The 27,478-nt window shown below is 43.7% G+C and overlaps 1 protein-coding gene across 5 annotated transcripts; it reads left to right on the top strand.

The window, feature by feature from the left end:
• Positions 1-26,272, top strand: LOC105913031 (integrin alpha-X-like). 5 transcript variants are annotated; one of them, XM_031564294.2, is made up of 31 exons: positions 3-626; positions 4,348-4,459; positions 4,965-5,068; positions 5,466-5,536; positions 6,504-6,647; positions 6,981-7,108; positions 7,595-7,749; positions 8,144-8,294; positions 8,925-9,060; positions 9,503-9,573; positions 10,055-10,187; positions 10,982-11,118; positions 11,793-11,939; positions 12,807-13,016; positions 13,973-14,106; positions 14,433-15,392; positions 15,570-16,327; positions 16,956-17,104; positions 17,667-17,798; positions 18,575-18,648; positions 20,102-20,243; positions 20,580-20,678; positions 21,087-21,166; positions 21,391-21,477; positions 21,985-22,063; positions 23,304-23,402; positions 23,979-24,059; positions 24,231-24,341; positions 24,483-24,596; positions 24,886-24,996; positions 25,231-26,272. In XM_031564294.2, exons 1-31 carry the CDS (start codon positions 499-501, stop codon positions 25,288-25,290), a joined length of 5,097 nt encoding a protein of 1,698 aa, XP_031420154.1. In that variant the 5' UTR covers positions 3-498; the 3' UTR covers positions 25,291-26,272. The 5 variants fall into 5 exon arrangements, 4 of the variants coding, with proteins under 4 accessions (XP_031420154.1, XP_031420175.1, XP_031420159.1 ...); XM_031564315.2 differs by lacking the exon at positions 15,570-16,327 and having other exon boundaries at positions 151-626; positions 14,433-14,575; XM_031564299.2 differs by lacking the exons at positions 3-626; positions 4,348-4,459 and having other exon boundaries at positions 4,974-5,536; positions 6,533-6,647.
• The last annotated feature ends 1,206 nt before the right edge of the window (positions 26,273-27,478 follow it).

Below are 27,478 nucleotides of genomic sequence, written 5' to 3'. Positions count from 1 at the left end.
CAACAAAACAGTGTGCAACTATAGCAATATTTGCAGACATTTAGATACTCTGTTCTAAACAGTTAACTTTCAGTTCAAAACCGGACAAAATTAAAATGATTGTAGATGGAAAGATACTGTATTTTGACAGACAAATGAAACTATACACTTGAAATGAGACAGATTATTCTGATTTTTGCAGAAAATGAATTCAGTTTTCTGCTTTGTTTGGTTTGTTTGGTCAGTACCAGGTAAACAAAAGTGGTAATACAGCATTTGCATAGAAATGTGCATGTATGAAGGAAAAATATAGATGTAGTTATCGCTGGTGAGATTTGTCCACTATCACTGCTCTTTAAGTAAGTCATAAGCTATCAGTGACATTAAGTGCCCCCAACATGCATACAATGATTGTAAAAAATTGTAAAAAAAAAAAATGTGTGTTTACAGACTGCTGGACTGTGTGTGTGTGGGTGTGAGCGTATGAGGCAATAGGGTATTTCTTTGGACTCGTCTGATATGATCACACATGGATTCTTTTTTGTCCTCCTCACTCTCGTCTCCTCACAATCCTGTTCTTATTACCTCTCTCACCATGGGAACCTCTCGAGGGACACTGGGGAGAACACTGCTGTGTCTGTTTTGGGGTAAGTCTCGGTTGGCAGTCTCTGTGGGTAGACTTAATCTACCTTAAATAAGTGTGTAGCAACGTGATGAAGTATGGCATCCAATTTATTACACAATGAATACTACACCAGCACGTTAAATAGCAGGTGGTTGCAATGTCAGATTTACCACATGAATTCATATGAAGTTGATAATAAACTTGGGACTACAGATTCACAGCACAGAAGTGATTTAAAATTCTCAGGGTGAGATTGAGGCATTGCTGCCGTACAGTTTAATGGTTTCATGACATGTCTTTGGAAGGGCACGGTATCATATTATATTCTACTAATATTGATAATATAATACACATTATCCTCCCTGTGGAGATACTTTGTTTCATCACAGCCGAATCTCTGCATTTTGTGTGTTCTTTCTTCTTTCAGCCTTGAGACCAAGAGTGCTTGATAGAAATATACCATCAGGGTCGTTATGTGTGAGGTCCCTCTGATAGAAATATACCGTCAGGGTCGTTATGTGTGAGTTCTCTCTGAGCACAGTTAGTTATTTCGCATAGAAGATCTAGCGTAGCTGCACCGGTTAGTGGCCAGTCTGTTAAACAATCGATCCAAGTCTGTTAAACAATCGATATGCTACGTCTATTAATTAGATTAACATGACAACGCGAACATAACCGATAACACGTGCATGCTGCTATTATATCCCGTTGCGATAACACAGAACAGATCTGGTCGGGATCTTTCAAAATAACCACCATTAATTAACAGTATAGTGAATGCATGTATATATCATTATGTGAAAAGACCAGTGAGAGAGTGTGGGGAAGGTTTCTGTCTAGGAACTTTACAAGTGGGTGTATCTGTTTCCACAGATGTTACACAGCGATTGTGTAAACATCTACACCGAAATGGTCTCGTATCGATAGCTGAAATCAGCTGAATCGTCTTAGTCATAAACACCACATGTCATTCCAAGAACATTATCTTATTCAGTCATCATTTAATAATATAATATAATAAACTTAATTTATCTCTTTGTAACTTCTGGTGGTAAATTATTAATGAGGTGGTACCACATAAAGCTCTGCTCTGGTCAGGATCCTTCCAAGAGCCCTTGGCTCTTTGGTCAGTGACTGTGGCAGTGTATGTGCCAGTGACTGTGTCAGTGTCAGTGTCTGTGTAAGTGACTGTGTCAGTGCAGCTTCTTCACACGTTTTTGCCCTTCGGCTCGCCTGGTACACCCTTTAACAGCCGACCCTGCAGACACAGATCGGCCTCATGTCTAACCCTAACCCTAACCCTTTAACAGCCGACCCTGCAGACACAGATCGGCCTCATGTCTAAACCCTAACCCTAACCCTTTAATAGCCGACCCTGCAGACACAGATGGGCCTCATGTCGAGGCCAGATTTGGGGTGGGATCTGTGTCACATCCAGCCAAGGGCGTAGGTTTGGTCTCCGCATTGGTAGGGACACTACCCCTCCCCCGCACCATATAAAAAAAAAACGTAGTTGATATTATGTTGAACAGGCAAACTTTATTAAAATACTGTATATTAACATTTGTGTACTAACTTGTGGAACTTGTAACTGATTTAAACATAATACGAATAATAAAACCTTATTTTAAATACAAAACAGTATTCTGTACCGAAAATAAATAATAATGAATAATTAAATAAATGAATAAAAAACGTTCTCCACATTTTTTGGCAAGTATTAACATCACTTCTTTTTGTTGTCTTTTTTTTTGGAATATCCCAAACATATGTCTATGCCAATATACAGTAACAGTATATCTGTATCCAACCCTAAAAAAAACGTTTTGTGACTGACTATACCACTTTGCCTGAAACCGTAACTTCGTGTGCAGAAGTTGCTGTACTTCGATGAATTTCGGATCAGGCTGGTATGGTTCACTCCCCATGTCCAGGACCCTTCTACACTGACTTCCTTCAGGGACACTGTCGCCCACACTGACTGTTCTCTAAAGAGCAAAGAAAACTTAGCCTGGATTTCTGAGTGAATGTATTTCAAAATCCTGCCTTAATGAACAAAATGACCTACTGAGAAGTACATGCAATGCATTTGTTTGTTCTGAAATTAATTTTTAATATGTAGGTAATTTGTTCAGGTTATATGGAGCTGTACTAGGCCTACATCATCTGTACTGGATTTCTGAGGAATGAAATAATGTATTAATGAATTATATGATGTATAAATTTGGGCATCCCAACTTAGAGCACCTTTATACTACCTACAAGTATAACATTTATTCTCAAAATAGCCAGTGTGAATGATAACATGGGTAACATTGTCTAAACATCTCATTAAAAAACAGCAATTTAATACAATTGCTGCAGTGAGACAGCGTCTCACTACACCTTTTTTTCCAATCGGAAGACCGGAGACTGGATGTAGGAATCTGAAGTTTTATTGTAATCGATAAGCTACAATAAGGGGATACCCATGGATCATCTCATTGTGTGAACGTCCTGCATGCCTTTTTAAGGCCCATATCTTCATGTGGTCTGTTCTGTTTGGCTGTTTGCCAAAACCAATCAGCATGAACTATTCCCTCTTCGCTGGGTACCCCTGTACCTCTTTGCTGGGTACCCTGTATGTGTGTGGACCCCGGAGGTTTCTCGGAATGTGCCTTAGTGGTGTCTTTACTGCTGACTTTAACGTCAGTTAATCATGTCAATAGCTAAGTTACTGCTTCCCGCCTGGTCTGCCTTCCAAAAGTGAGCCTTTCATACTGATGAGAATCCATGTTCATCTAAACATAAAAAATATCCCACATAATCTTTACCAAAATGGACAATTCAACGTCTCACCTGAACCCCTGTTGCTGATTTATCATCACCCTGCTCTACATCTATAGCTTCAGGCTGCTGTTTTTCCTGCACAGTAATTCATCAATTTAATACAGACACTAACCATGCTTAGTTGACTGCTGACATTGGTCGAGAGATTACAGGGAACCGAGCGTTATTACTATCCAAGGGATCATATAATATGTCGTGGAAAATTCTAAAAGCTTCTCAAGAAACTTCTCAGGGCAAACAGGTGTGAAGATACTGAACAGTTTATTTCAGAGGAGTTAACTGCTGCTGAGCTGGTCCATGGAGCATCTCAAAAACTCTAAGCATAAAGCAAGAGCGATCACGGCAGATGAACTGAGGACAAAGCCGCCTCCAACCCATTTCATACAGATCTAACCACATCTCTTTATCCTTGTACCTCTGTCATTGTTACTTTTCAGAATTAACCACATCGAACTCCTTTGCTGATAAGTTTTGAAGAATTTGCAGACTGGACAGTTTTCACACTGCTGACTGTCTATACGTTTTGAACAATTAGTAGACTGGATAGTTTTCACCAAGGGCGTAGGTTTGGGCTGGGGGGCTGCAGGGCAGTGTCCCTACCAATGCTGAGACCAAACCTACGCCCTTGGTTTTCACACTGCTGACTGTCAACAAGTTTTGAACAATTAGTAGACTGGATAGTTTTTACCAAGGGCGTAGGTTTGGGGTGGGTGGCTGCAGGGCAGTGTCCCTACCAATGCTGAGACCAAACCTACGCCCTTGGTTTTCACACTGCTGACTGTCAACACGTTTTGAACAATTTCTCTGTTCTCCTGTGAAAACGGTTGTCTTGCCCTTTGTGAGGGCAGCTCTCTCTGCTCTTTTTCACGTGATGCAGTCTACACCCTCACCATACTGTGACCATCCCCTTCTAGCTCTTCAGACGGCGAGGCCTTTCAACGTGGAGCCGGAGGCCTGGAGGAACATGAACACGACGGCCGCTGCTGCATGGTTTGGGTACAGAGTGACCCAGCTGGACAGCAGCAGGTGAGGCACATGAACATGGCGGCCGCTGCGTGCTTTGGGTACAGAGTGATGGAGCTCAGTGTCTGATAGATGAGTGACAGGATTCTCACTTTGCAGCTGCTAATTTTGAGCAATGCTGCTGAGCGCTGTTGATAGGGCACTTCCCCATTATATGTTACTCAACACATTTGTTTCCGGGGATAAGCAGATTCAGATTCAGATTCAGATTCAGAACCAACCAGCATACTAGGATCCACTCATGTGGTTGCCTGGCAACAATGGCCAAAATGTCCTCCATGGGCAACCTTTCTTCACTCAAATGACCTGTGACCTCATGCCTACGGCCGAATCACAACCCGCAAAGATATCCTTTATCAACCCCACCAACACGAGTGTCATATTGCTTTAAGTACCATCGTATTTTGGTATTTTTCTGGTATTTGTATCGTTTAATGTCATATCAAATATTAAATGTCCTCAAATCTCCTCAAATCATGTCCTAACCTATCACCTGCCTTGTCTCTAGTCTGCTGGTAAGTGCCCCTTTAGAGCAACACAGTGTGGATGGGAAGGGACAGGTTTACCATTGCCAGGTCTCATCCAGCTCCTGTTCACCGCTACATATAAAGGGTATGTACATGTGTAGATATATAGATGTATGTAGTTAGACGTGTGTGTGTTGTGGAAGGGTGGATGGATGGATCAGCTCCTGTTCACCGCTACAGATACATGGTGATTATCTTTCTCTCGCTCTCTTGGCCTAATCCTGGATCTATTTCTCTGTCTCTTATCTGTCAGTATGTTTACAGTCAACAAATAAAAATACTTAAATTAAGGTATAGATAAAGAATTACCATCCAGACACCAGAAGGAATGACATGCACACCTACATCACACACAAAACACATCTCAAGAACTCGCAACCCCTCCCACTTCTCTAGTTCTTATCTTCTGAACAGCAGGCCACGGGAAGGATTCATGAGTCATCTCCATCTCCATGACAATGCGTTCTCATGTGTTGAAACAGTACCCAGCCCTGCAGCCAACCTGTCCCTGGGCCTCACGATGACTGCAGGAGAGACAGGCTCCACGGCAGTGGTGAGTACTTGTTATAGAGGGGGGGTCGGGAAATGTGTTATCACTGAGGGGCATCCGGTGAGAATGGGAAAGAATGGAGACTTGGATATCCAGTTTGGTTATTTGCACTTTGTATTGCTTTCACACAATTAAATGGAATGAATTGTAGGTGGGTGTCTGTTTGTATGTGTGTGTGATTGTGGTTGTGCGTGTGCAAGTATGATTGTGCAAGTGTGTGATTATGCAAGTGTGTGATTATGCAAGTGTGTGATTGCAAGTGTGTGGTTTTTTACATGGACGCACACGAGTTCAACAACGTCAACATTCAATTGTATGATATTATTGCTTGAAGCAAACTGCCACTCTATTTATGCCGTGAAGCAACAAACTAAAACTGTACCGTGTGGAGTGGAGTCACATGACCCACGCAATTACCATATATGGTCATAAACAGAAACATGCTCTACTGGGCAACTTAACAAATAGTTCCTATGGCCTTTTTAACAGTACTGCTCAATATATATAAATCTTTATTTCAGACGCCAAGTTCCATATAAAATAACAGACATACAACTATAAAAAAGAGAGAAAAACAAGAAGATACAACATACATGATACAGTGCATTAAAAAGTATGAAGACTTTTGTGCCAATGTCGTCTTAAGTTCGAAGTAAATCGATAGCAGCTCTTTAGAGGGTTTCCCAGAGCCTCTACTATACGGTCAATGCCATGCCAGCTTCTCTCAGGGAAAGAGGGTGCCTGTTTGTTTGTTTGTTTGTTTGTTTGTTTGTTTGTTTGTTGTGACAGTGAGAGGGCTGGTCACAGTGAAAAGTCCCCAACCAATAGCACATATTTTCCCGTGTATAACTACAAAAAAAACTAAAACAAATATTTTCCTTTCCTTCTTTGTCCTAAGAACACCTCCAGGTTTTGAGGGTTTGATAATGAGATCATATGAACTGCTCATCTTCCTCTTCTTCTTCTTCAGCATCCTCTCTCTCTCTCTCTGTCCCTCAGGTTTGTGGTCCTACCATTCCCAAAGAGTGTGATGGCCTCACTCTGTACGGAGGGATGTGCTTCAGCATCAGCCAGAGCCTCTCAGTGAGGGGTCCTGTACCCGCAACTCTCAGAGGTATGGCATCGTGATCAACGAACCAATCAATCAATCAATCAATACTTAGATCAGGGTCAGTGTGACGGAGTGCCGTCACTACAGATGAGTATGTGCTCTGACTGCCATGCCATCAAGCCTGGCTCTTTGGGGTTGCGGTCCGAGTGCAGGTTTGGTACCCTGTAGGCCTGGATTTAAGGCCAGATGGGATGACTGCTCTCCCCCTTCGCTACAGTTGGACTTGTTTCAGGATCAGCTATATACTGTCTATGAAATGCAAAAGTGATCAAAAACAGACTGCTCTCTCCCCCTCTCTCTTCTCTCTGTCTCTCTCTCTACCTCATCCAAAAACAGATTGCCAAAGTGGCATTGATATAGTCTTTCTCCTAGATGGTTCGGCAAGCTTGTCGCCCTATCAATTTATTACAATGAAGAAATTTGTGATAAACCTGATCAAGAAGTTCATTGCAAAAGACACACAGGTGAGGGGAAACAGATTGACCTTCCTCTGTCCGTCTCTATTCTCTCTCCCTTCATCTTCCTCTGTCCGTCTCTATTCTCTCTCCCTTCATCCCTTCATCCCTTCCTCTGTCTTTCTCTATTCTATCCTCCTTCCTCTGTCCTTCTTTATTCTTTCTACCTTCACACATCAGTCATATCAGCTTCATAGTAGTCCTATTTTGACTCAACTACTGTATATGCACTAATGGACCTTTTCACCTTATCACCTTTACCTTGCTTAGGTGCAAGCAGTGACACACGCACTAATGTAAGGGTGTCCTGTGTTTACCCACCAGTAAAGTTACCATGAAACTTTGAAAAGTATGTAAAGGATAGTTGTTGTGAAAATGCAACAGTTTTACTAAATGATGACTGTCATGATAGGCACCATCTTACTATCATGTTCCACTCTTGGCTTGTGTCGGTGTCTGTGTTTCTGTTGAACCTACCTCTCCTTGTTTTTGCAGTTCGCCATTGCACAGTATTCCAGTGGCTATGAAACTCCTTTAAACTTTGAACAGTTCAACCATCACAAGGAAGGAAAAGATTGGGAGAAAGAGATCATGAACATTCAACAAGAAATGACTTCCACTTATACTGCCAAAGCCATTAACACCACTGTGTGAGTCGCACGCAATGTTTTTAACATTCATGATGATGACGACTTATGGTATCAGTGCTCACAACATGACATGAGACGTACAACAGCTTAAATTACGGAGAGAGAGAAAGAGAGAGAGAGGGAGAGAGAGAGAGACAGAGAGAGAGGGAGAGATGGAAAGAGAGAGAGAGGGAGAACGAGAGAGGGAGAGACAGGGAGAGAGGGAGAGATGGAAAGAGAGAGAGAGAGACAGGGAGAGATGGAAAGAGAGAGAGAGGGGGAGAATGAGAGAGGGAGAAATGGAAAGAGAGAGAGAGAGAGAGGGAGAACGAGAGAGGGAGAGATGGAGAGAGAGAGAGAGAGAGAGATAGAATCTTCTTGTGCCTGTCGCTGACTTTAATTCCCGTCTCCGCAGCTTTGAGCTGTTCACAGAGAGTGCCGGGGCCAGACCCCATGCCAGTAGGGTTTTGCTGGTGATCACAGATGGCGTGTCAGACGACAAGGAAAACTTGAAGCCTGCAGTCGAAAACGCAGCAAAGAAAAATATAATTCGTTTTGCGATTGGGGTAGGATTTTGCTACATTTAAAATACTACTGTAAAGTATGGCAACTATTTGACCTTTGTAAACATCTATATGTGTGATATGTGAATGTCCTATTTGGATAGTAGGCTAGGCCAAATAGGACATTCATGTATTCATCGTCTCCCCACAATATTATATAAGTTAAATAATTGCAGTCACCTGCAAAGCTCCAGACTCCAGATGGTTAAAGATTTTGTTGAAATATTAATTCAATTGCTAAGTTCAGGCTATTCACTTGGTAGTTTTGTGCTGGTTGGAAATCCTGCAAATATGTAAGAACGGCTTTTACACCACAATATATTGATATATTCACAATATATCAGTGAATATATCAGGGAAACAAATCATTCAGCATCTTAGCTAGCTAGCATGTATCCCTTGCTAGCTAGTTAGCTTCCTTTTTTCCCTTGACAAAACCTATATAACGATTCAGTTACATGTGAATTACACAGTGCGGTGTTCTTTATATGTTTGAATCTTTTCCAAAGACGCCAATAAAAAGACAAACACAAAACATAGTACCGAACAACTTTTAAAGTAAAGCAGGGCTTGCACCAAACCGTGGCGAAACAACGTTTCCAACTTGCAGTCAACCATCTTGGAATTTCACAGGTTGGACATGTTTCTGATGAAGAACTGAAGATCATTGCATCCGAACCAGTGGAAAAACACAAGTTCAAAGTGAGCGACTTCCGAGCTCTGGATGGACTCAAGGAGACACTGGAGAAGAATATTGTATCTGTTGAGGGTATGTTATCCATGCTGAGAATATTATATCTGTTGAGAGCATGTTGTCCATACTGAGAATATTATATCTGTTGAGGGTATGTCATCCATACTGAGGATATTATATCTGTTGAGGGTATGTCATCCATACTGAGGATATTATATCTGTTGAGGGTATGTCATCCATACTGAGAATATTATATCTGTTGAGGGTATGTCATCCATACCATTGGATTATTGATTATTGTCAATCATTATTAACTTTGATCCTTAATTCTGATTTGCAACTCCTTCAATAGTCAGGGAGCAGACACACTGAAGAAACTATAGGGAAATAAAGGAAAAGGAAAATGAAAACGATTTGGATTCAGGCTTGCTTTGGATGAAAGTGTCTGTTGAATGAATACATGCAAATGAGTTCATTTCTCAGAGGGTCTGGCACGTGGTTCTATTGGTTCTTTTAGGAGGTGGTGGTTCTACGAAACTGGAGATGGCACAAGAGGGCTTCAGTGGTGCACCATATCACTCTCCAGAGGTAAAAACACTGAGAACACTGCGCTTATCTTTTGCTCTTTGTTGCCTAGTAACAGTGATCATTCCATGATGAACCTAGAGAGGATGCCATCATCGTGCACCTCTGGATTAAACCGATTCAGTGACATTTATGTGTTTACGTGAATTACAAAATGTGTACGCGTTAGGCTGTGTGTGTAAGCGTGTGTCTGTGTTTGTGAGTGTGTGTCTCTGTGTGTGTGTGTGTGTGTGTTTGTGAGTGTGCATGCTTTGAAGTTTTGAGTTGGAGAGTTGGGGGGAGGAGTCTACATTCATTCATCAATGCCTGAAACTATAACATTACTTCTAGAGGAAGAAGAAATTAATTCTACTTTATACAGACTGTTGTTTTTATAGTCTTATTAAGTGAGTAACCTGTATGTATGTATGTATGTACTTTACGTATGTCTGTATTTATGCATGTATGCTTTTCTTACGCTCATTTTGGCCTGTTCCATTTTTAGGAGGGCATTGTAATGGGTTTTGTTGGAGCATACCAGTGGAGAGGGGGGTATCAGAAATACAACATCAGTGGAGGACACTCAGATTTTCAAAAAGCTAATCTTCTGGAAACAAACGGAGACGATAGTTACCTGGGTGAGGATGTGTCTTTAATACAAATATACTATTCACTTGAATCAGGATCATAACCAAGGGAACATATCCAAGGACTGTAACCATTCCTCAATATTACCTACAGTAAAAAGGAAAACCAATCAAATTGGTGCAACATCTTACTCTATTGATGCCGTCCTCAATCCTGCTGATGGATTATTGATATTTGGACTCAACAGCCAATAAAATACATCCTTACTGTTCAGTGCTCCTGAAGCAACGTTGTTGATTGGCTGGAATAATGTATACTGATTATTACTAATTACTAATTACAATGTATTACTGTGCATGAGTAATTATAAAGTATAATCTATGTTTTATTTTGAATGTACTGCCACTTAGTTTGTTTGTGTTTCACATCCAATGCACTATATTGTAGTCCTTCGAGGACTATGACGGGACTGTCTGTAAAATGCTGCAAAAGCTAATTTTCATATCTATTCTATCATTTCATCTCATATCATTACTCAATGGCCGCAGACCAGGTTACAAGAGTTTTATAATTGATGTGGCTACCACCCTACCACCCTCATTTTCTAGATGATTCTTTTTAGGATGAGAGGATAATACAACTTACCATAGTGTCACTGTCTTGTTACCATGTTGTTACCTTGTTACCGTAGTGTCACTGTCTTGTTACCATGTTGTTACCTTGTTGTTACCTTGTTACCGTAGTGTCACTGTCTTGTTACCATGTTGTAGACATTTCTTCTCTCAGAGGGATAACATCCGTAATGTGTCACGTTCACGTCACATGTTCATGTCACATGTTCTAGGATATTCTTTGACAGTGGCCTTGAGGAACAGCCAGAGGTATGTTATACTTGGGGCTCCGCGGTACAGGCATAAAGGGGTGGTGGTGGTCTTCCATCCTTCTGGGATACAGACGAGTTTGGAGAAGGAAGATCAACAGGTGAGATCTAATGGAACTCAGAATCATTGTGATGAGGATTCACCAGCTTATGGGTGTATAGTTTATGGTCTGACAGAGAGAGAGAGAGAGAGAGTGTGTGTGTGAGAGAGAGAGAGAGAGAAAGAGAGAGAGAGAGAGAGTGAGAGAGAGTGAGAGAGAGAGAGAGAAAGAGTGAGAGAGAAAGAGAGAGAGAGAGAGTGAGTGAGAGAGAGAGAGAGAGAGAGAAGAGTGAGAGAGAAAGAGAGAGAGAGAAAGAGTGAGAGAGAAAGAGAGAAGAGTGAGAGAGAAAGAGAGAGAGAGAGAGTGAGAGAGACAGAGAGAGAGAGAGAGAGAGAGTGAGAAAGAGTGAGAGAGAGAGAGAAAGAGTGAGAGAGAAAGAGAGAGAGAGAGAGAGAGAGAGAAAGAGTGAGAGAGAAAGAGAGAGAGAGAGAAAGAGAGAGAGAGAGAGAGTGTTCAGAGAGCTCTTTTATCATGTGATGATAGATAGACTAGACTAATAGACAGATAGATAGATAGAAAGATAGATATTTTATTTATCCTGAAAGAAACAAAGGACATTACTACTATTTTAGATAACTGCTGCATTAATTGATTTTTATAGCAACGTTCTCTCTCTCTATCTCTCTGGTTCACACACACACTTACACACACACGGCACTCTCTCTCTCTCTCAGTCTCAGATCGGTGCTTACTTTGGAGCAGAGGTGTGTGTGGTGGATTTGGATGGAGACTCCAACACTGATCTGATTCTGGCGTCTGCCCCCATGCACACAGAAGGAGGGAGAGAGGGGCGAGTGTTTGTGTATCAGTTTTTTGAGGAGGTAAAATCATACAAAAAAACCCAATAGAAGTATCTACATAGTGTCATAGTGTAATAACCATCTCCCATTCAGTGAGTGCCATAGTGTCATAGTGTAATAACCATCTCCCATTCAGTGAGTGCCATAGTGTCATAGTGTAATAACCATCTCCCATTCAGTGAGTGCCATAGTGTCATAGTGTAATAACCATCTCCCATTCAGTGAGGGTCATAGTGTCATAGTGTAATAACCATCTCCCATTCAGTGAGTGCCATAGTGTCATAGTGTAATAACCATCTCCCATTCAGTGAGGGTCATAGTGTCATAGTGTAATAACCATCTCCCATTCAGTGAGGGTCATAGTGTCATAGTGTAATAACCATCTCCCATTCATTCTACTATTTCCTTCATGTTATAATAAGGGTCTTTGTTTGGACATGACATTTAGTACCGAGCAAGGAGAGAAAGACAGGCAGATACCACATGTTTAGTTCAAGGAGAGTCAGACAGGGAGAGACAGACAGGGAGATACCTCATGTTTAGTTCAAGACTTTATAAATACATTTATTCCATAGTTTTGTTTGTTTCTTTTTTACACAGCATGGGTAAACAAATGCAGTAATTCAAAATTTAAAAAACTTTTTTTTCTGAAAAACAAATGACAAATGAGGAGACTGTCACTTGGTCTCTAACACAAAGCCACCCCCAGCATAGCAGTGGTCTTTGTGACGGTACAATAGCACGTTCACACTCTTTCATTTATGAAGTGACAAGGTGGTACTCCAAAATACATTCCCCCAAAAAATACCTCTGTAGTATTTCAAGAATAGGTACCTTAGATGTAAGAGATTTATTATGAAGGGTTGAGTTGATGTTTGATGCTCCCAGGATTCCACGGTGGTGTCTGACGCTGGTGTGTCCCTGCTGGGGATGGAGGGTCAGAGGGGGAGGTTCGGCTCGTCTCTGGCCAGCCTGGCAGACCTGAACGGGGATGGGATCAGGGATGTGGCAGTGGGAGCTCCTCTGGAGGATAACGGACAGGGCAGCGTGTACATCTTCAACGGGAGGACACGAGGAGTGAACCCCAAATACTCGCAGGTGAGAGAGAGTATTGATGAGACAAGAGAGAGACACATACAGAGTTGGAGAGAGAAACAGAGAATGATTGAACATTAAGCATTAAGGATCTATTTAAGCATTGGGAAAAGTATGACCAAGCTTTGACCCTTACTCTAACAAATGAAACCCCCATTCACCAAACGTCAGAAATGAAAACTCCGATCAACACTAACCAAAACTACACCATAAGTCTGCTACGATCAACGCCAACCAAAACTACACCATAAGTCTGCTCCGATCAACACCAACCAAAACTACACCATAAGTCTGCTCCGATCAACACCAACCAAAACTACACCATAAGTCTGCTCCGATCAACACCAACCAAAACTACACCATAAGTCTGCTCCGATCAACACGAACCAAAACTACACCATAAGTCTGCTCCGATCAACACGAACCAAAACTACAACATAAGTCTGCTCCCATACCCCTCTGGCCACAGACCTTTCAGGCCCCCAATGTTGGATCATTTAAAACACTGTGGCAGAATACACTCATGAAAAAAACACAACTATGAACTCTCTATGAACTCTCTATGGGTTTCTTAAAGAACAGGACTAGTGTTGGAGCCCTCCAGCAAACAGACTAGTCCAGGCTAGAGTATTGACACAATACAATACATGACTGTCTATTATTTTTATTATACATTATTCTATTATTCATGTTCATCCATAATATAGTTCGCAGTAGTTCCTAAACTACTGCATGTCATGACAAGGCATATAGAGAACACCCACCAGAGTAGAAATGCCATGTTTTCATTACTTCTGTTTCCTCCTCTCTGTTCTTTTCGTCTCACTCTTGTCTGTCTGTCTCTCTAATGACAGACGACTGTGTTTGTTACCTTGGTAAAAACTGAAGAAAACAGCTAAGTGATGTGTGATTATCAGTACTTCTGTTGAACTCTCTTTCTGTTGCGTTGTCCATAACAGAGGATTGCAGGTTCATCGGTGCAGTCCGGACTGCGGTTCTTTGGCCTGACTGTGGCCCAGTCTGCTTTGGATCAGAGTGGAGACGGGCTGCCTGACATTGCAGTCGGGTCCAAGGGAGCGGTTCTGCTGCTCAGGTTCTCTTATTCTTTCTCGCACTTATTAAATCGCAGCATAGACGCGCGCACACACACACACAAACACAGAAACAGTTTGGTGGTGTTGATTTTTCATGATTGTAATGTAGGTTAGTGTAAGACTGTGAATAATAGATCTGTGTGTGCCAGTGATTCTATTCAGCTAGGTGATACTGGATTTGACCATAGACATGGAACCCATATCCACTGACCTGCCGAACTTTGGAATCTATTGCTGCCATTATATTAATTGGCTGACTGTTTCTGTCTTTGTCTCTCTCTCTCACTCTCTCTCTCTCTGTCTTTGTGATGCATGTCATCCCCAGGTCCAGACCTGTTGTTTCCGTGGAAACTGAAGTGTTCTACAGCCCCTCAAAAATCCCCACCAGGGTGTCGAACTGTTCGGAGCCGCTGAGTGTCAACGCCACTGTGTGTTTCCTCATGTCGAGGGTCACTGCAGGCAGCACAGGTCGGTCAACACTTCTGTGTGTTTCCTCATGTCGAGTGTCACTGCAGGCAGCACAGGTCGGTCAACACTTCTGTGTGTTTCCTCATGTCGAGTGTCACTGCAGACAGGCAGCACAGGTCGGTCAACACTTCTGTGTGTTTCCTCATGTCGAGTGTCACAGCAGACAGGCAGCACAGGTCGGTCAACACTTCTGTGTGTTTCCTCATGTCGAGTGTCACAGCAGACAGGCAGCACAGGTCGGTCAACACTTCTGTGTGTTTCCTCATGTCGAGTGTCACTGCAGGCAGCACAGGTCGGTCAACACTTCTGTGTGTTTCCTCATGTCGAGTGTCACTGCAGACAGGCAGCACAGGTCGGTCAACACTTCTGTGTGTTTCCTCATGTCGAGTGTCACTGCAGGCAGCACAGGTCGGTCAACACTTCTGTGTGTTTCCTCATGTCGAGTGTCACTGCAGGCAGCACAGGTCGGTCAACACTTCTGTGTGTTTCCTCATGTCGAGTGTCACTGCAGGCAGCACAGGTCGGTCAACACTTCTGTGTGTTTCCTCATGTCGAGTGTCACAGCAGACAGGCAGCACAGGTCGGTCAACACTTCTGTGTGTTTCCTCATGTCGAGTGTCACAGCAGGCAGCACAGGTCGGTCAACACTTCTGTGTGTTTCCTCATGTCGAGTGTCACTGCAGGGCAGGCAGCACAGGTCGGTCAACACTTCTGTGTGTTTCCTCATGTCGAGTGTCACTGCAGACAGGCAGCACAGGTCGGTCAACACTTCTGTGTGTTTCCTCATGTCGAGTGTCACTGCAGACAGGCAGCACAGGTTGGTCAACACTTCTGTGTGTTTCCTCATGTCGAGTGTCACTGCAGTGCAGGCAGCACAGGTCGGTCAACACTTCTGTGTGTTTCCTCATGTCGAGTGTCACTGCAGACAGGCAGCACAGGTCGGTCAACACTTCTGTGTGTTTCCTCATGTCGAGTGTCACTGCAGGCAGCACAGGTCGGTCAACACTTCTGTGTGTTTCCTCATGTCGAGTGTCACAGCAGGCAGCACAGGTCGGTCAACACTTCTGTGTGTTTCCTCATGTCGAGTGTCACTGCAGTGCAGGCAGCACAGGTCGGTCAACACTTCTGTGTGTTTCCTCATGTCGAGTGTCACTGCAGACAGGCAGCACAGGTCGGTCAACACTTCTGTGTGTTTCCTCATGTCGAGTGTCACTGCAGACAGGCAGCACAGGTCGGTCAACACTTCTGTGTGTTTCCTCATGTCGAGTGTCACTGCAGGCAGCACAGGTCGGTCAACACTTCTGTGTGTTTCCTCATGTCGAGTGTCACAGCAGGCAGCACAGGTCGGTCAACACTTCTGTGTGTTTCCTCATGTCGAGTGTCACTGCAGTGCAGGCAGCACAGGTCGGTCAACACTTCTGTGTGTTTCCTCATGTCGAGTGTCACTGCAGACAGGCAGCACAGGTCGGTCAACACTTCTGTGTGTTTCCTCATGTCGAGTGTCACTGCAGGCAGCACAGGTCGGTCAACACTTCTGTGTGTTTCCTCATGTCGAGTGTCACAGCAGACAGGCAGCACAGGTCGGTCAACACTTCTGTGTGTTTCCTCATGTCGAGTGTCACTGCAGACAGGCAGCACAGGTCGGTCAACACTTCTGTGTGTTTCCTCATGTCGAGGGTCACTGCAGGCAGCACAGGTCGGTCAACACTTCTGTGTGTTTCCTCATGTCGAGTGTCACTGCAGGCAGCACAGGTCGGTCAACACTTCTGTGTGTTTCCTCATGTCGAGTGTCACAGCAGACAGGCAGCACAGGTCGGTCAACACTTCTGTGTGTTTCCTCATGTCGAGTGTCACAGCAGGCAGCACAGGTCGGTCAACACTTCTGTGTGTTTCCTCATGTCGAGTGTCACTGCAGTGCAGGCAGCACAGGTCGGTCAACACTTCTGTGTGTTTCCTCATGTCGAGTGTCACTGCAGACAGGCAGCACAGGTCGTCCTCACCACAAACTACCAAATTTAACTCTTCAACTCTTCAACTCTTCAACTCTTTTCTCAACACCACCACATTTCAATTCGGCAAATTGCCCTCGTCTAGCTTTCTGTTCTGTGTGTGTGTGCGCTCCAAAACAATATCCAGTGTTCGTGCACAGTCCTGGCTCAGTTTGTAGTTTTGAACATTTCCTGTCCCCAGAATCCCCTGATAGTTTGATTTACATGACTCCTATTTGTGTCTCCGTGACAACTAAAATGTTAACTGTGTAAAACACCAAAGACTTATTATCCTCATCATAATCCTGAGAAGGTTGGGTTGTGTCTTATTTGTTTCTGACTCCCTGTCCGATGAATGCGTCCATAATGTCTGTTTTAACCATATAATGTAGATTTAAGGGCGAAATTGAGCTACACGTTTACGCTGGACCACGTGCGTCAGACGCCCCGAGCTACCTTTGCACCCAACCAGCATGCTACAAGTGACAGCATCACAGCGACACTGCAGAAAAGCTGCCTTCCTCTCAGTTTCGCAACACACGTAAGCTCAACGTCCCCCCCACAGACACACAGACACACAGACACGTAAGCTCAACGTCCCCCCCCACAGACACACACACACACAGACACACACACACACACACACACACACACACGTAAGCTCAACGCCCCCCCCCCCACAGACACACACACACACAGACACACACACACACACACACACGTAAGCTCAACCCCCCCCCCCCCCCACAGACACACAGACACGTAAGCTCAACGTCCCCCCCCACAGACACACACACACACAGACACACACAGACACACACACACACACACACGTAAGCTCAACGTCCCCCCCCCACCCCACAGACACACAGACACGTAAGCTCAACGCCCCCCCCCCCCCCACACACACACATGTAAGCTCAACATCCCCCCCCCCCCCCACAGACACACACACAGACACACACACACGTAAGCTCAACGTCCCATTTTTTGGATGAAGGACAAGTGTCTACAATCACTCTTTTTTGAGAAATATTGCCATCTGGTGGTTCACATTCAAATAGCCACCATGTTCAACTGCTCTCTCCATCATTCCATTGAAGGGGTGTCCAGAGGATGCCTTGAACCCCATTGCTAACAGGGTGGCCTTTACTTTTGATGGACTCCCTATCACTGGAGAGGGGAACCTGCGGCCAAGACTGTCCACTGATTCTCGTCTCATTTCATATCACATGGTGAGTCGGCTTGCATCGCTTAAATGGTTATTTAATGGTTATCTCTCTGTAGGAAAATGACATATTTATGCATTTATGTTGTAGACACACACTTTGTTACCTAGGAGAACACATACTGATGGCGTTGTCGATTGACTGTGTTACCTAGGAGAACACATACTGATGACGTTGTCGATTAACTGTTGACTGACTGATGCTACAAAGGGCTGCAAGGCCTATTTTTGTGGTTGCAACCCACCCCAGGTTTGATCTCTCTAACCACCCCAGGTTTGATCTCTCTAACCACCCCAGGGGTTTGACCTCTCTAACCACCCCAGGGGTTTGACCTCTCTAACCACCCCAGGGGTTTGACCTCTCTAACCACCCCAGGGGTTTGACCTCTCTAACCCACCCCAGGGGTTTGACCCTGCCCTACATTCTTACTGACTGACCAGACTGATGTGGTTTATGGTGTCATTGCAGGGTTGTGTGATGGTAATGTTACGGAGGTCTAAAGAAATGCTATAATGCAGCGAATGCATGAGGACACAAAAAGCCTCTAAATCACCACCAATCACCTCTGACCTCTGACCTCGCCCTCTGACCTCGCCCTCTGACCTCACCCTGACATGTTTCAGTCAGGCTTTGTGATTTGAATGTCTTGAACTTAAAGAGTATGATCACCAGTACTTGTTTATACATATATATATATATACACATACATATACATACATACATACATTCATATTATGTCTATACTTTTGTTGACATTTCATGCAACTGCTCTGTTCCCACAGTTAAACTTCGAGATCGACTGTGGACCAGACAAGATCTGTGAGGACAACCTCCGAGTGGACTTCAACTTCTCAGGGTCAGTCTGAAGAACATGTGTCCATGTGACAGACGACCCTGGGCCCGGTTCGACTCTGTTCTGGGCCCGGTTCGACTGTTCTGGGCTCGAATCGGCTCTGTTCTGGGCTCGAATCGGCTAAGCTCCTCCACATCAGGGCTGGATGCATTCAGTGTGTTGCTATATGCAAAGACACAATGTATGGAAAATACTGACACTCTCAGTGAAAGCAAATCAAAATGATCAGCTAAATTTGTGTGGCAATTATGAGCTACCATCTTAAAGGTGTGTAGTTGTTTGTGGCATCTATTAGTATAAATGGAATCTAGTATTTATAATTATGTTTTCATTAGTGTTAAATCACCTGTGACTATGAATCGCTGTGTTTTCGTTAGCTTATAACGAGTGAGTCCACTTCCATGCATTTTGCCATGTTGCACCAGCATGTTTCTGCAGTAGCCCACAATGGACAAGCCAAAGCACTGGCTCGAGATCGGGCTTCTTGTGATTTAATGGCATTTGACGGCCACTGTAGGTACTCGCACACGCATCTAAAGCAGTCGTTCTCAAAGTGTGGTCCGCGGACCACTGGTGATCCGCAAGTGCCCCGTAGTGGTCCGCGACGGCCACAAGTACATTATTGCGACATTTCTAACATACAACTCAGAACGAAGAGAACACAGTCAGTAGAAGCCTAATCTATTAAAGAGTAGCCTAATCTATTAAGAAGGTCATGGATCGGTCTCTTAAGACAGGGACAATGAAAAGAAAATTAAATGAGAATGCCTCTGACACAGACAAGGAGAAGGGTCACTCCCGCCGCGGAGCTGCATTCAAACAGCATTTTTTTTCTCCCGCTGCGGAGACGCAGCAAGATGATAACTTTATTCTGTGTTGTGTGACGTTGGATAATGACAACTCATAATTATGAAAAGTTGACTACTAGGATGGCTATATTAATGCCAGTCGGCTAGCCTACGGTTGGTAGTGAATTACTGCGGTCGCGTGGTCGGTATGTGTTGTTTATTGGTGTTTTGTGATACATTGGCGTGTCTGAGTGTGTGATGGGAGTATGAGGCTGTGAGCGAACTATAGTTTGTAACTTAACCAAGTCACGCATGGAGCAGGGTTCCAGATGCTTTGCCTAGCGCATTGTCATATCTATAACTAGCCTACCGATAAAAAAGTGCCCACCCGCGAAAATCACGTGCCGCTAATAATTGTCTGGTGCCAGGTCTGGAGGCCTGTTGTTCCGGGGATATACTATTTAGTTAGATGGTCCGCGAGTTTTTTTTTTATTGGCTAAGTGGTCCTTGGTCTGAAAAAGTTTGAGAAACACTGATCTAAAGGGTAGGTTATTCAGCTGGTTGCAATTCAGCAACCTCTCCACTAGATGCCACTAAAAAACTACACACTGTACCTTTCAGTGAAAGATAAAAAACATTACTTAATAAGGTAATTCTGTGCTTGTTAGGGCCACGCACATTGATGTAGGGGTTGCGCAGGACTTGTATGTGACGGTGATGGTGGAGAATAGAGGTGAAAACTCCTACAACACCCGTGTGTCTCTGTCCTACCCTGACGGCCTTTCCTACAGGACCTTCACCAAGACCCAGGTGTGTGTGTGTGTGTGTGTGTGTGTGTGTGTGTCTAGGTGTGACTTTATGTGTGTGTGTCTCTGTCCTACCCTCATGGCCTCTGCTACAGGACCTTTACCAAGACCCAGGTGTGTGTGTGTGTGTGTGTGTGTGTGTGTGTGTGTATGTATGTGTGTGTCTGTATTCATGTGTGTCTATGTCTGGGAGTGTGTGCCTGTCTCTGTGTGTGTGATTGCATGGGTGGTGTGTGTGTGTGTGTGACAGAGAATTTGACTAGTGATGATGACAACCTAAACCCACAGTTGCTTTAGCAATGGGAAGCTGATTGGTGTGATCTGTTGGATGTGGGAGCAGGGCAGGGTGGCGTGCAGCTCTCGTGACGGCGAAGACGGAGTGGCCCCGGGGAAAACCACCTGCAGCATCAACAAACCCATCTTCACGGCTGGAGACACGGTCAGTCAGAACACAGAGATACAGGGCTTACTGGTCGGGTTCACACGGGGGGGGGGGCATTTCCCAGAAGCCTTGTTAAGCAACCATGATGTTGCCACAGAGAGAGAGAGAGAGAGTCAGAGAGAGAGTGTTGAAAATGACCGATAGATGGTAGTTGTTCAACAACTCTTTCAGAAACAAGAGCCGGCCAATAGTGCTTTGATCTCATTCTGCTGGTATGATAACAGCTAGTTCTCTCCAGGCCTTCTAATGATCTCATTCTGCTGGTATGATAACAGCTAGTTCTCTCCAGGTCTTCTAATGAACAAAATACTTCTTGAAACAGGTTCAGTATCTCTTTGCCTAAGGGCTTGAGTCCCACACTTTATTTCTGTTGTTTTTCATCACCTGTGCTCTCTTCTACTTCAGGCTGTCTTTGTGGTTCAGTACGGTGTTCCTGACAGGCCTACCTTTGATCAGAGTGTGTCATTCACTGCCAATTTGACAAGGTAATCTGCAACACTGTAAAATGTATTTCATCCTAAGCAGTTAAGGAGTACCATTTAGTGAAACTTGGTTAAAAATACTCAGTGTGATCGCAATATTACACACATAACCAACGCACAAAGATGAATATTTAAATAGTAAACTGTGCTTGTATCCTAGCTGGGATGAAAGTTGAGACCAAAGACAAGGGCCACACGTAGTAGTCTCACTTGTCTTCCCTTTTCAGTGGAAACGATCTGCACGCCCCAGACAGCAGACACTTTGCAGAGACAGAGATCGGAGTCAGACACAGCATTCATGTAGTCATTAGGAGGTGGGTGAAACACAGCATTCATGTAGGAGGTGGGTGACACACAGCAGTCATGTAGGAGGTGGGTGACACACAGCATTCATGTAGTCATACGGAGGTGGGTGACACACAGCATTCATGTAGTCATTAGGAAGTGGGTGACACACAGCATTCATGTAGTCATTAGGAGGTGGGTGAAACACAGCATTCATGTAGTCATTAGGAAGTGGGTGAAACACAGCATTCATGTAGTCATTAGGAGGTGGGTGACACACAGCAGTCATGTAGGAGGTGGGTGACACACAGCATTCATGTAGTCATTAGGAGGTAGGTGAAACACAGCACAGAAAGCCAGAAAGATTTCAAGTTGCTTCCTGGATGCCAAATCTGACCCCCACAGCAGCCAAATCAGAGCCACATCAGGGCCGTATCCACTGGAGAGTCAGAGCTGTGATTAAAGACTTTAACACATTAACACTCCTCATTAACACTCCTCTCCTTTTCTTAATTTCCCATGCATGGCCGTAACAGACACGAGAACACAACTGGCTACGTTACCTTCAAAGCAGATGAGAGCAGCGTGGAGAGACCAGTGACACAGCTTTTACAGGTACCCTTGGGCCCCTCAGGGCCTCTCTGTGGAGAGACCAGTGACACAGCGTTTACAGGTACCCTTTCTGTGGAGAGACCAGTGACACAGCGTTTACAGGTACCCTCTCTGTGGAGAGACCAGTGACACAGCGTTTACAGGTACCCTCTCTGTGGAGAGACCAGTGACACAGCATTTACAGGTACCCTCTCTGTGGAGAGACCAGTGACACAGCATTTACAGGTACCCTCTCTGTGGAGAGACCAGTGACACAGCGTTTACAGGTACCCTCTCTGTGGAGAGACCAGTGACACAGCATTTACAGGTACCCTCTCTGTGGAGAGACCAGTGACACAGCGTTTACAGGTACCCTTAGGCCCCTCTTGGGCTCCTCTCTGTGGAGAGACCAGTGACACAGCGTTTACAGGTACCCTTGGGCCCCTCTTGGGCTCCTCTCTGCCAGGCCACTGTCAGTGGTATGAACTGCAGGCTTTATTTCATTATATTTTCATTTGAAGAGTCTTCATAATGTGCCTCATTATGAATGCTGTAAGTCTATACAACTATTTAATATTTATACGTAATGCACTCATGAACCCTTACAGTGTTGTAGTGTAAGCCTATGCCTAATAAAGCATACGCAAACAAATCATAAAGCTTCTAAGAGCCTCTCTGCTAGGGTACTGACAGTGAGTTTTTTTCAGTGCTCTGTGGGTGTGACCAAAAATAAACAGGCACGCAACATATAAGTGGTTCAGCAGCCACAAAGGCCATCTCCTCTATCCGGTTCTAACCTTTATGCACCTCTAGTGCTGATGCATGTGTGAGCTGCTGGTCATGTGTGCATGGTGCATAGCCCACTGCCTCTGTGCTCTGAGTCAATGTGTGTCACCCCCCCCCCCCCCCCCCCCCCTTTGATGAAAAAAAAATATATATATAATTTACGGGTAGAGGAGATGACTTTTGTAGCTGCTGAACCACTAAAAGGTTGCTTGCCTGTTTATTTTTGGTCACACCCACAGAGCACTGAAAAAAATTCCCCTTTGCTTACAAGACTGGGAAAGTGGTAAAAACTTTACGTTATGTGGTCTAGCAAGATACAGTTCCTTTCATTTTTGAGGCTGGTGCAGGTATATATGTGCTAAACCAAACAAACAAACAAACAAACAAAAAAAGTGTGCAAACAACAACTGTTGTAAACTCAGACCTCGCCACTACTTGACTGCTGATTCCCTTCCCTCTGTGTGTTCATTGATTTCAGGTGGAAAATGGCAACAGACGACTCAATCTGTCTGTCATGATCCGTGTTCCTGTTAAACTAGGCAAGATGGATATCTGGTCTGATATGAAGGCTTTATCGGTAAAAGATGTAGTTTTGGCTGTAACAGTTGTAGGGAATTATTCCTTAAGTCAAGTTTAGCTTGGTTAACCTAGGAATATTATGTGCCAATCTTTCATCATTTTTCATGTTGCATTCATGAGAGTATGGACAGACTGTACAGGGTGCGTGTGTGTGTGTGTGTGTGTGTGTGTGTGCGTGTCTAAATGTGTACACATGAAATCAAGATGCTCAGCACGCCTTTTGAACAAATATGGAGCACACCTTTTTTAAAGGACGTCCATTAGGTGTTGTGGGCCTAGTTCAACCAAACACTGATGAAGGAAGGTGCCTGCTTGAAAAGCCCATTGAAAATTTTAACGAAGACAGCTCGGTTTTTGTTGTTGTTGTATCCTGCTGCTCAGGTTCTATGGTTCGGCAGTCATGTTGTTGTGTTTAGCAGTGTTGTAGTGTGAAAGAGTGCCAGTTGTGCGTTGTTGTTGTATCCTGCTGTGCAGAAGTTGTGGTTGGGCAGTTGCCATTTTGATTCTTACTTCAGATGGCAGGCTTCTATCATGTCTTGTGTGTTGAGGACAGCCATTTTGATTCTTACTTCAGATTGCAGGTTGCCAGAGGAGCCATGACATGAAGCCAACCACTGACCTTCCTGTTGAAACTCTAAAAAAGACACAAATCATGGTGAGCGCTTCTCTCTGTACTTTAATCAAGACCATCGCAACACTAAAGCTTTCCAGTCGTTGAATACTCTCTAATGATTCACCAGCATAATAGTGATTATCATCCACTGAAAGTCTCATACTTCGGTCGATCGTACTCTTGTCTCCTCTCTGCCCTGTTGGCTCTGCTCAGAACTGCTCTGTGGCTGCCTGCAGAGTGTTTAAGTGCGATGTGTACCTGAAGAAGAAGGATTGCGTGTTTTATAAAATCTCCGGCAAAGTGCACTCTGGGTGGATATCACAGGTAATGCCTACTGACAGAAAGCATGAAAAAAAGATTTAGTTTGACCAATCAATTAGGATAAAGAATAAAACATTGTCACATTTTGTCATTCTCTCTCTCTCTCTCTCTCTCTCTCTCTCTCTCTCTCTCTCTTGTTGTCAGACTGGAGTTAGGTCTGGTCAGATTATTTTGGTCAGTGAGTCAAATCTGGAATATGACTCAAACAAATACATCCTGCCCTCGGCTGATGGCTTGCAGTCTTCCTCTTTCACTATGGTAACATGACACACCCTGAGTACATTTAAACATGAACACAAAATACATTTATGACGAAACTGAAAGCATTGGTTACTTTGATTACTAATTGGTTACACTGTTATAGCCATTACCCTTGGGGATGAATGCATGAATGAATGAATGAATGAATGAATGAATGAATGAAGGAAGAAAAGAAAGAAGGGGGAAGGATGAATGAATGGCAAATTCATAAATGAATGAGTGAATGAATGAATGAGTGAATGAATGTATGAATGAATGATGCAGCTGTTTTTTGTGTTCTCCGTAGCTTGGGACTCAGGTGGAGGTCTATGAGGAGCCCAAGTTCACTAAAGAGATCACTGGTGGAGTGCTGGGCGGTCTGCTCCTACTGATTCTGGTCACCGTGGGCCTTGTGAAGGTAATTAACACACCACACACCCTGACTGGATCTCTTGTTGAAAATCACCCTCCCCAATGACTATCACCCACATTATTGTAAGATTTGTTATGATATCATGGAACGCAGTAAATTGAGTAGTATGGTTAAGTCGTATATTTCTATCGCAAAGAGTTACCACACTGACTGTGCAACAGAAGTTGAGTCATAATACAATTTTGTTTTTGTTTGTTTTTATTCTTTGGCTTTTTCTAGGTGGGTTTCTTCACCAGCCAGTATACACAAAGGTTGCAGGAATCAGCTAACGACAATTAACTGAACCAAGCATCAAGCATTCTGAAAGACTATCTATTAAGTATGCAATAAGATGGAAGCAGGTCTGTAGCAGATTGTCTTATGGCTCATGTGTTTTAGATGTGTACCTTACACAGCTGGGCAAAATGGCCTTACCCCCTAGCTAAATACCCTGAAAACTGAGAAACAATGTTGTGATTGTGTTATGCCTCCAACTTAATACCCTATATATGCATTGAGGGGCACGGAGGCCAGCAATGATAACCAAATTTGATTTTGAACCAAAATACTTACCGTTACTATGATAACACAAATAAACATATGTTGTTACTGAAGTAACATGGAGCCTGCTGATCTATCTAATATAATATTTAAATAAATAATAATACAATTGTTATAAAACTATATTCAGAGAAATAATATAATTTCTGCAACATGTGAACATGTGAACAAGCCATTTTGTTATGACGTTTCCTTAAATAAAATGACTCTGATATGTACATATGCTTCTACCAACTCCGCACCATTACCAAAATCAAGTCTTTCCTGTCACCCAAAGATCTTGAGAAGGTCATCCACTCCTTCATATCCTCCCGGCTAGACTACTGCAATTCCTTGTGTACGGGAATTAGCCATTCGTCCCTGTCCCGCCTACAACTAGTCCAAAACGCAGCTGCAAGGCTCCTGACCGGTACCCGGAAAAGAGACCATATTAGCCCTATCCTGGCCTCTCTCCACTGGCTTCCAGTGCGGTTCAGGGTTGATTTTAGGGTGCTCCCGTTCGTTTTTAAAGCCCTTAGTGGGCAGGCTCCATCTTATATCACAGACCTCTTAACCTCCTATTCTACCACCAGGCCCCTCAGGTCTTCCAACTTAGGGCTCCTGGCAGTCCCCCAATCTAAACTTAAATCCAGGGGTGACCGCGCTTTTGCTGTCTAATTGTTTTGTTTCTGTTTTCTATTTGTTTTGATATTTTATTTTATTGTGATTTAATTGTACAGCACTTTGGTCAGCGTGAGCTGTTTTTAAATGTGCTTTATGAATAAATTTGACTTGACAATGAAAATGGTCACGGTCTCACTGTGTGTTTGTGTGTGTGTGTGTGTGTGTGCATGTGTGTGCGCCTACATAACCTTCTTCACTGAGTGAGTCTCTCTCTCTGTTTCCTTGTATGTGTTTATGTAGGAGAGAGAGAGCACACACATCTTGCGGCGGGCTGGGTATATGTGCTTTGTGCTATAAGGATTTGCTTTGTATTGTCACCACATTACGACATCGAACATGCATTATTTTATGCTACCCGAACACCATGTCATCCATCCTGAAATTAGTATGCTAGTTAGTATCGTATGCTACATGAAAATGTCAAAAGTTCGCCTCAGTTTCCATGTATGTGTTTATGTAGGAGAGAGAGAGCACACACAGGCGTTGATGTGAGTAAAGCAGAGTTATGGAGGGCCTAGTCACAGGACCTTTTCAGGAGCCCAGTCATTTCTGTGGGCGGGCCTGCATATATGGGCTTTGTGCTATAGAGATTTGCTTTGAACAGGCATTATTTTCTGCTACCCGAACAGCGTGTCATCCATTATCCCTTACTTACAACACAGATGGCTTGGCTGAGCCGTCATGTAGAGCAGATCTTTTGACAACTCTTCTCTGGCCACTTCTAAATGGACACTGTACACAACTCATGGTATTAAGTGATATAAGCTCCCTATAAGCTCCCTATAAGCATTATTTACACTGGAATTTGTCCCGACTACAAAGACAATCAAGTGTATCAGGAGTGTTTCATTCTAAGGCCTGTTGGTATGCAACAGCAAGTTCAAAAGGTAGGGTAAAAATGCTTATCGTGGTGGTTGTCAATAGATTCAATTTAAGCTCTGGGTATTTGCATCAAACAAATGCTCTATGATTTTATATGTATTAAACATTAACAGACATTCAAGTAATCGATCATAATGCTAATGTTTGCTGTCGATGTTTACTGTAAAAAGGAAAAACATGGTATTCATAACGTAAGTGTCTTGGGTTCTTTAGTTCATGAATTATGTTTTATAATGGAAGTGTGTGTTCAACACAATCTCAATAACTGGTGCCTTTTACTCACCTTGTGTGGAGGTCACACCCCTCGCCACCCTGTGGTACGTGTACTTCCTGCCTACGCTTGAGGGGATTTCCGTTTCACATGAGTGATCGACTTAACACC

This window comes from Clupea harengus, chromosome 1 (genome assembly GCF_900700415.2).
Source record: "Clupea harengus chromosome 1, Ch_v2.0.2, whole genome shotgun sequence".
Lineage (NCBI taxonomy): Eukaryota > Metazoa > Chordata > Actinopteri > Clupeiformes > Clupeidae > Clupea > Clupea harengus.
The sequence above is the reverse complement of the archived record's forward strand: the minus strand, read 5'-3'. Positions and strand labels throughout refer to the sequence as shown.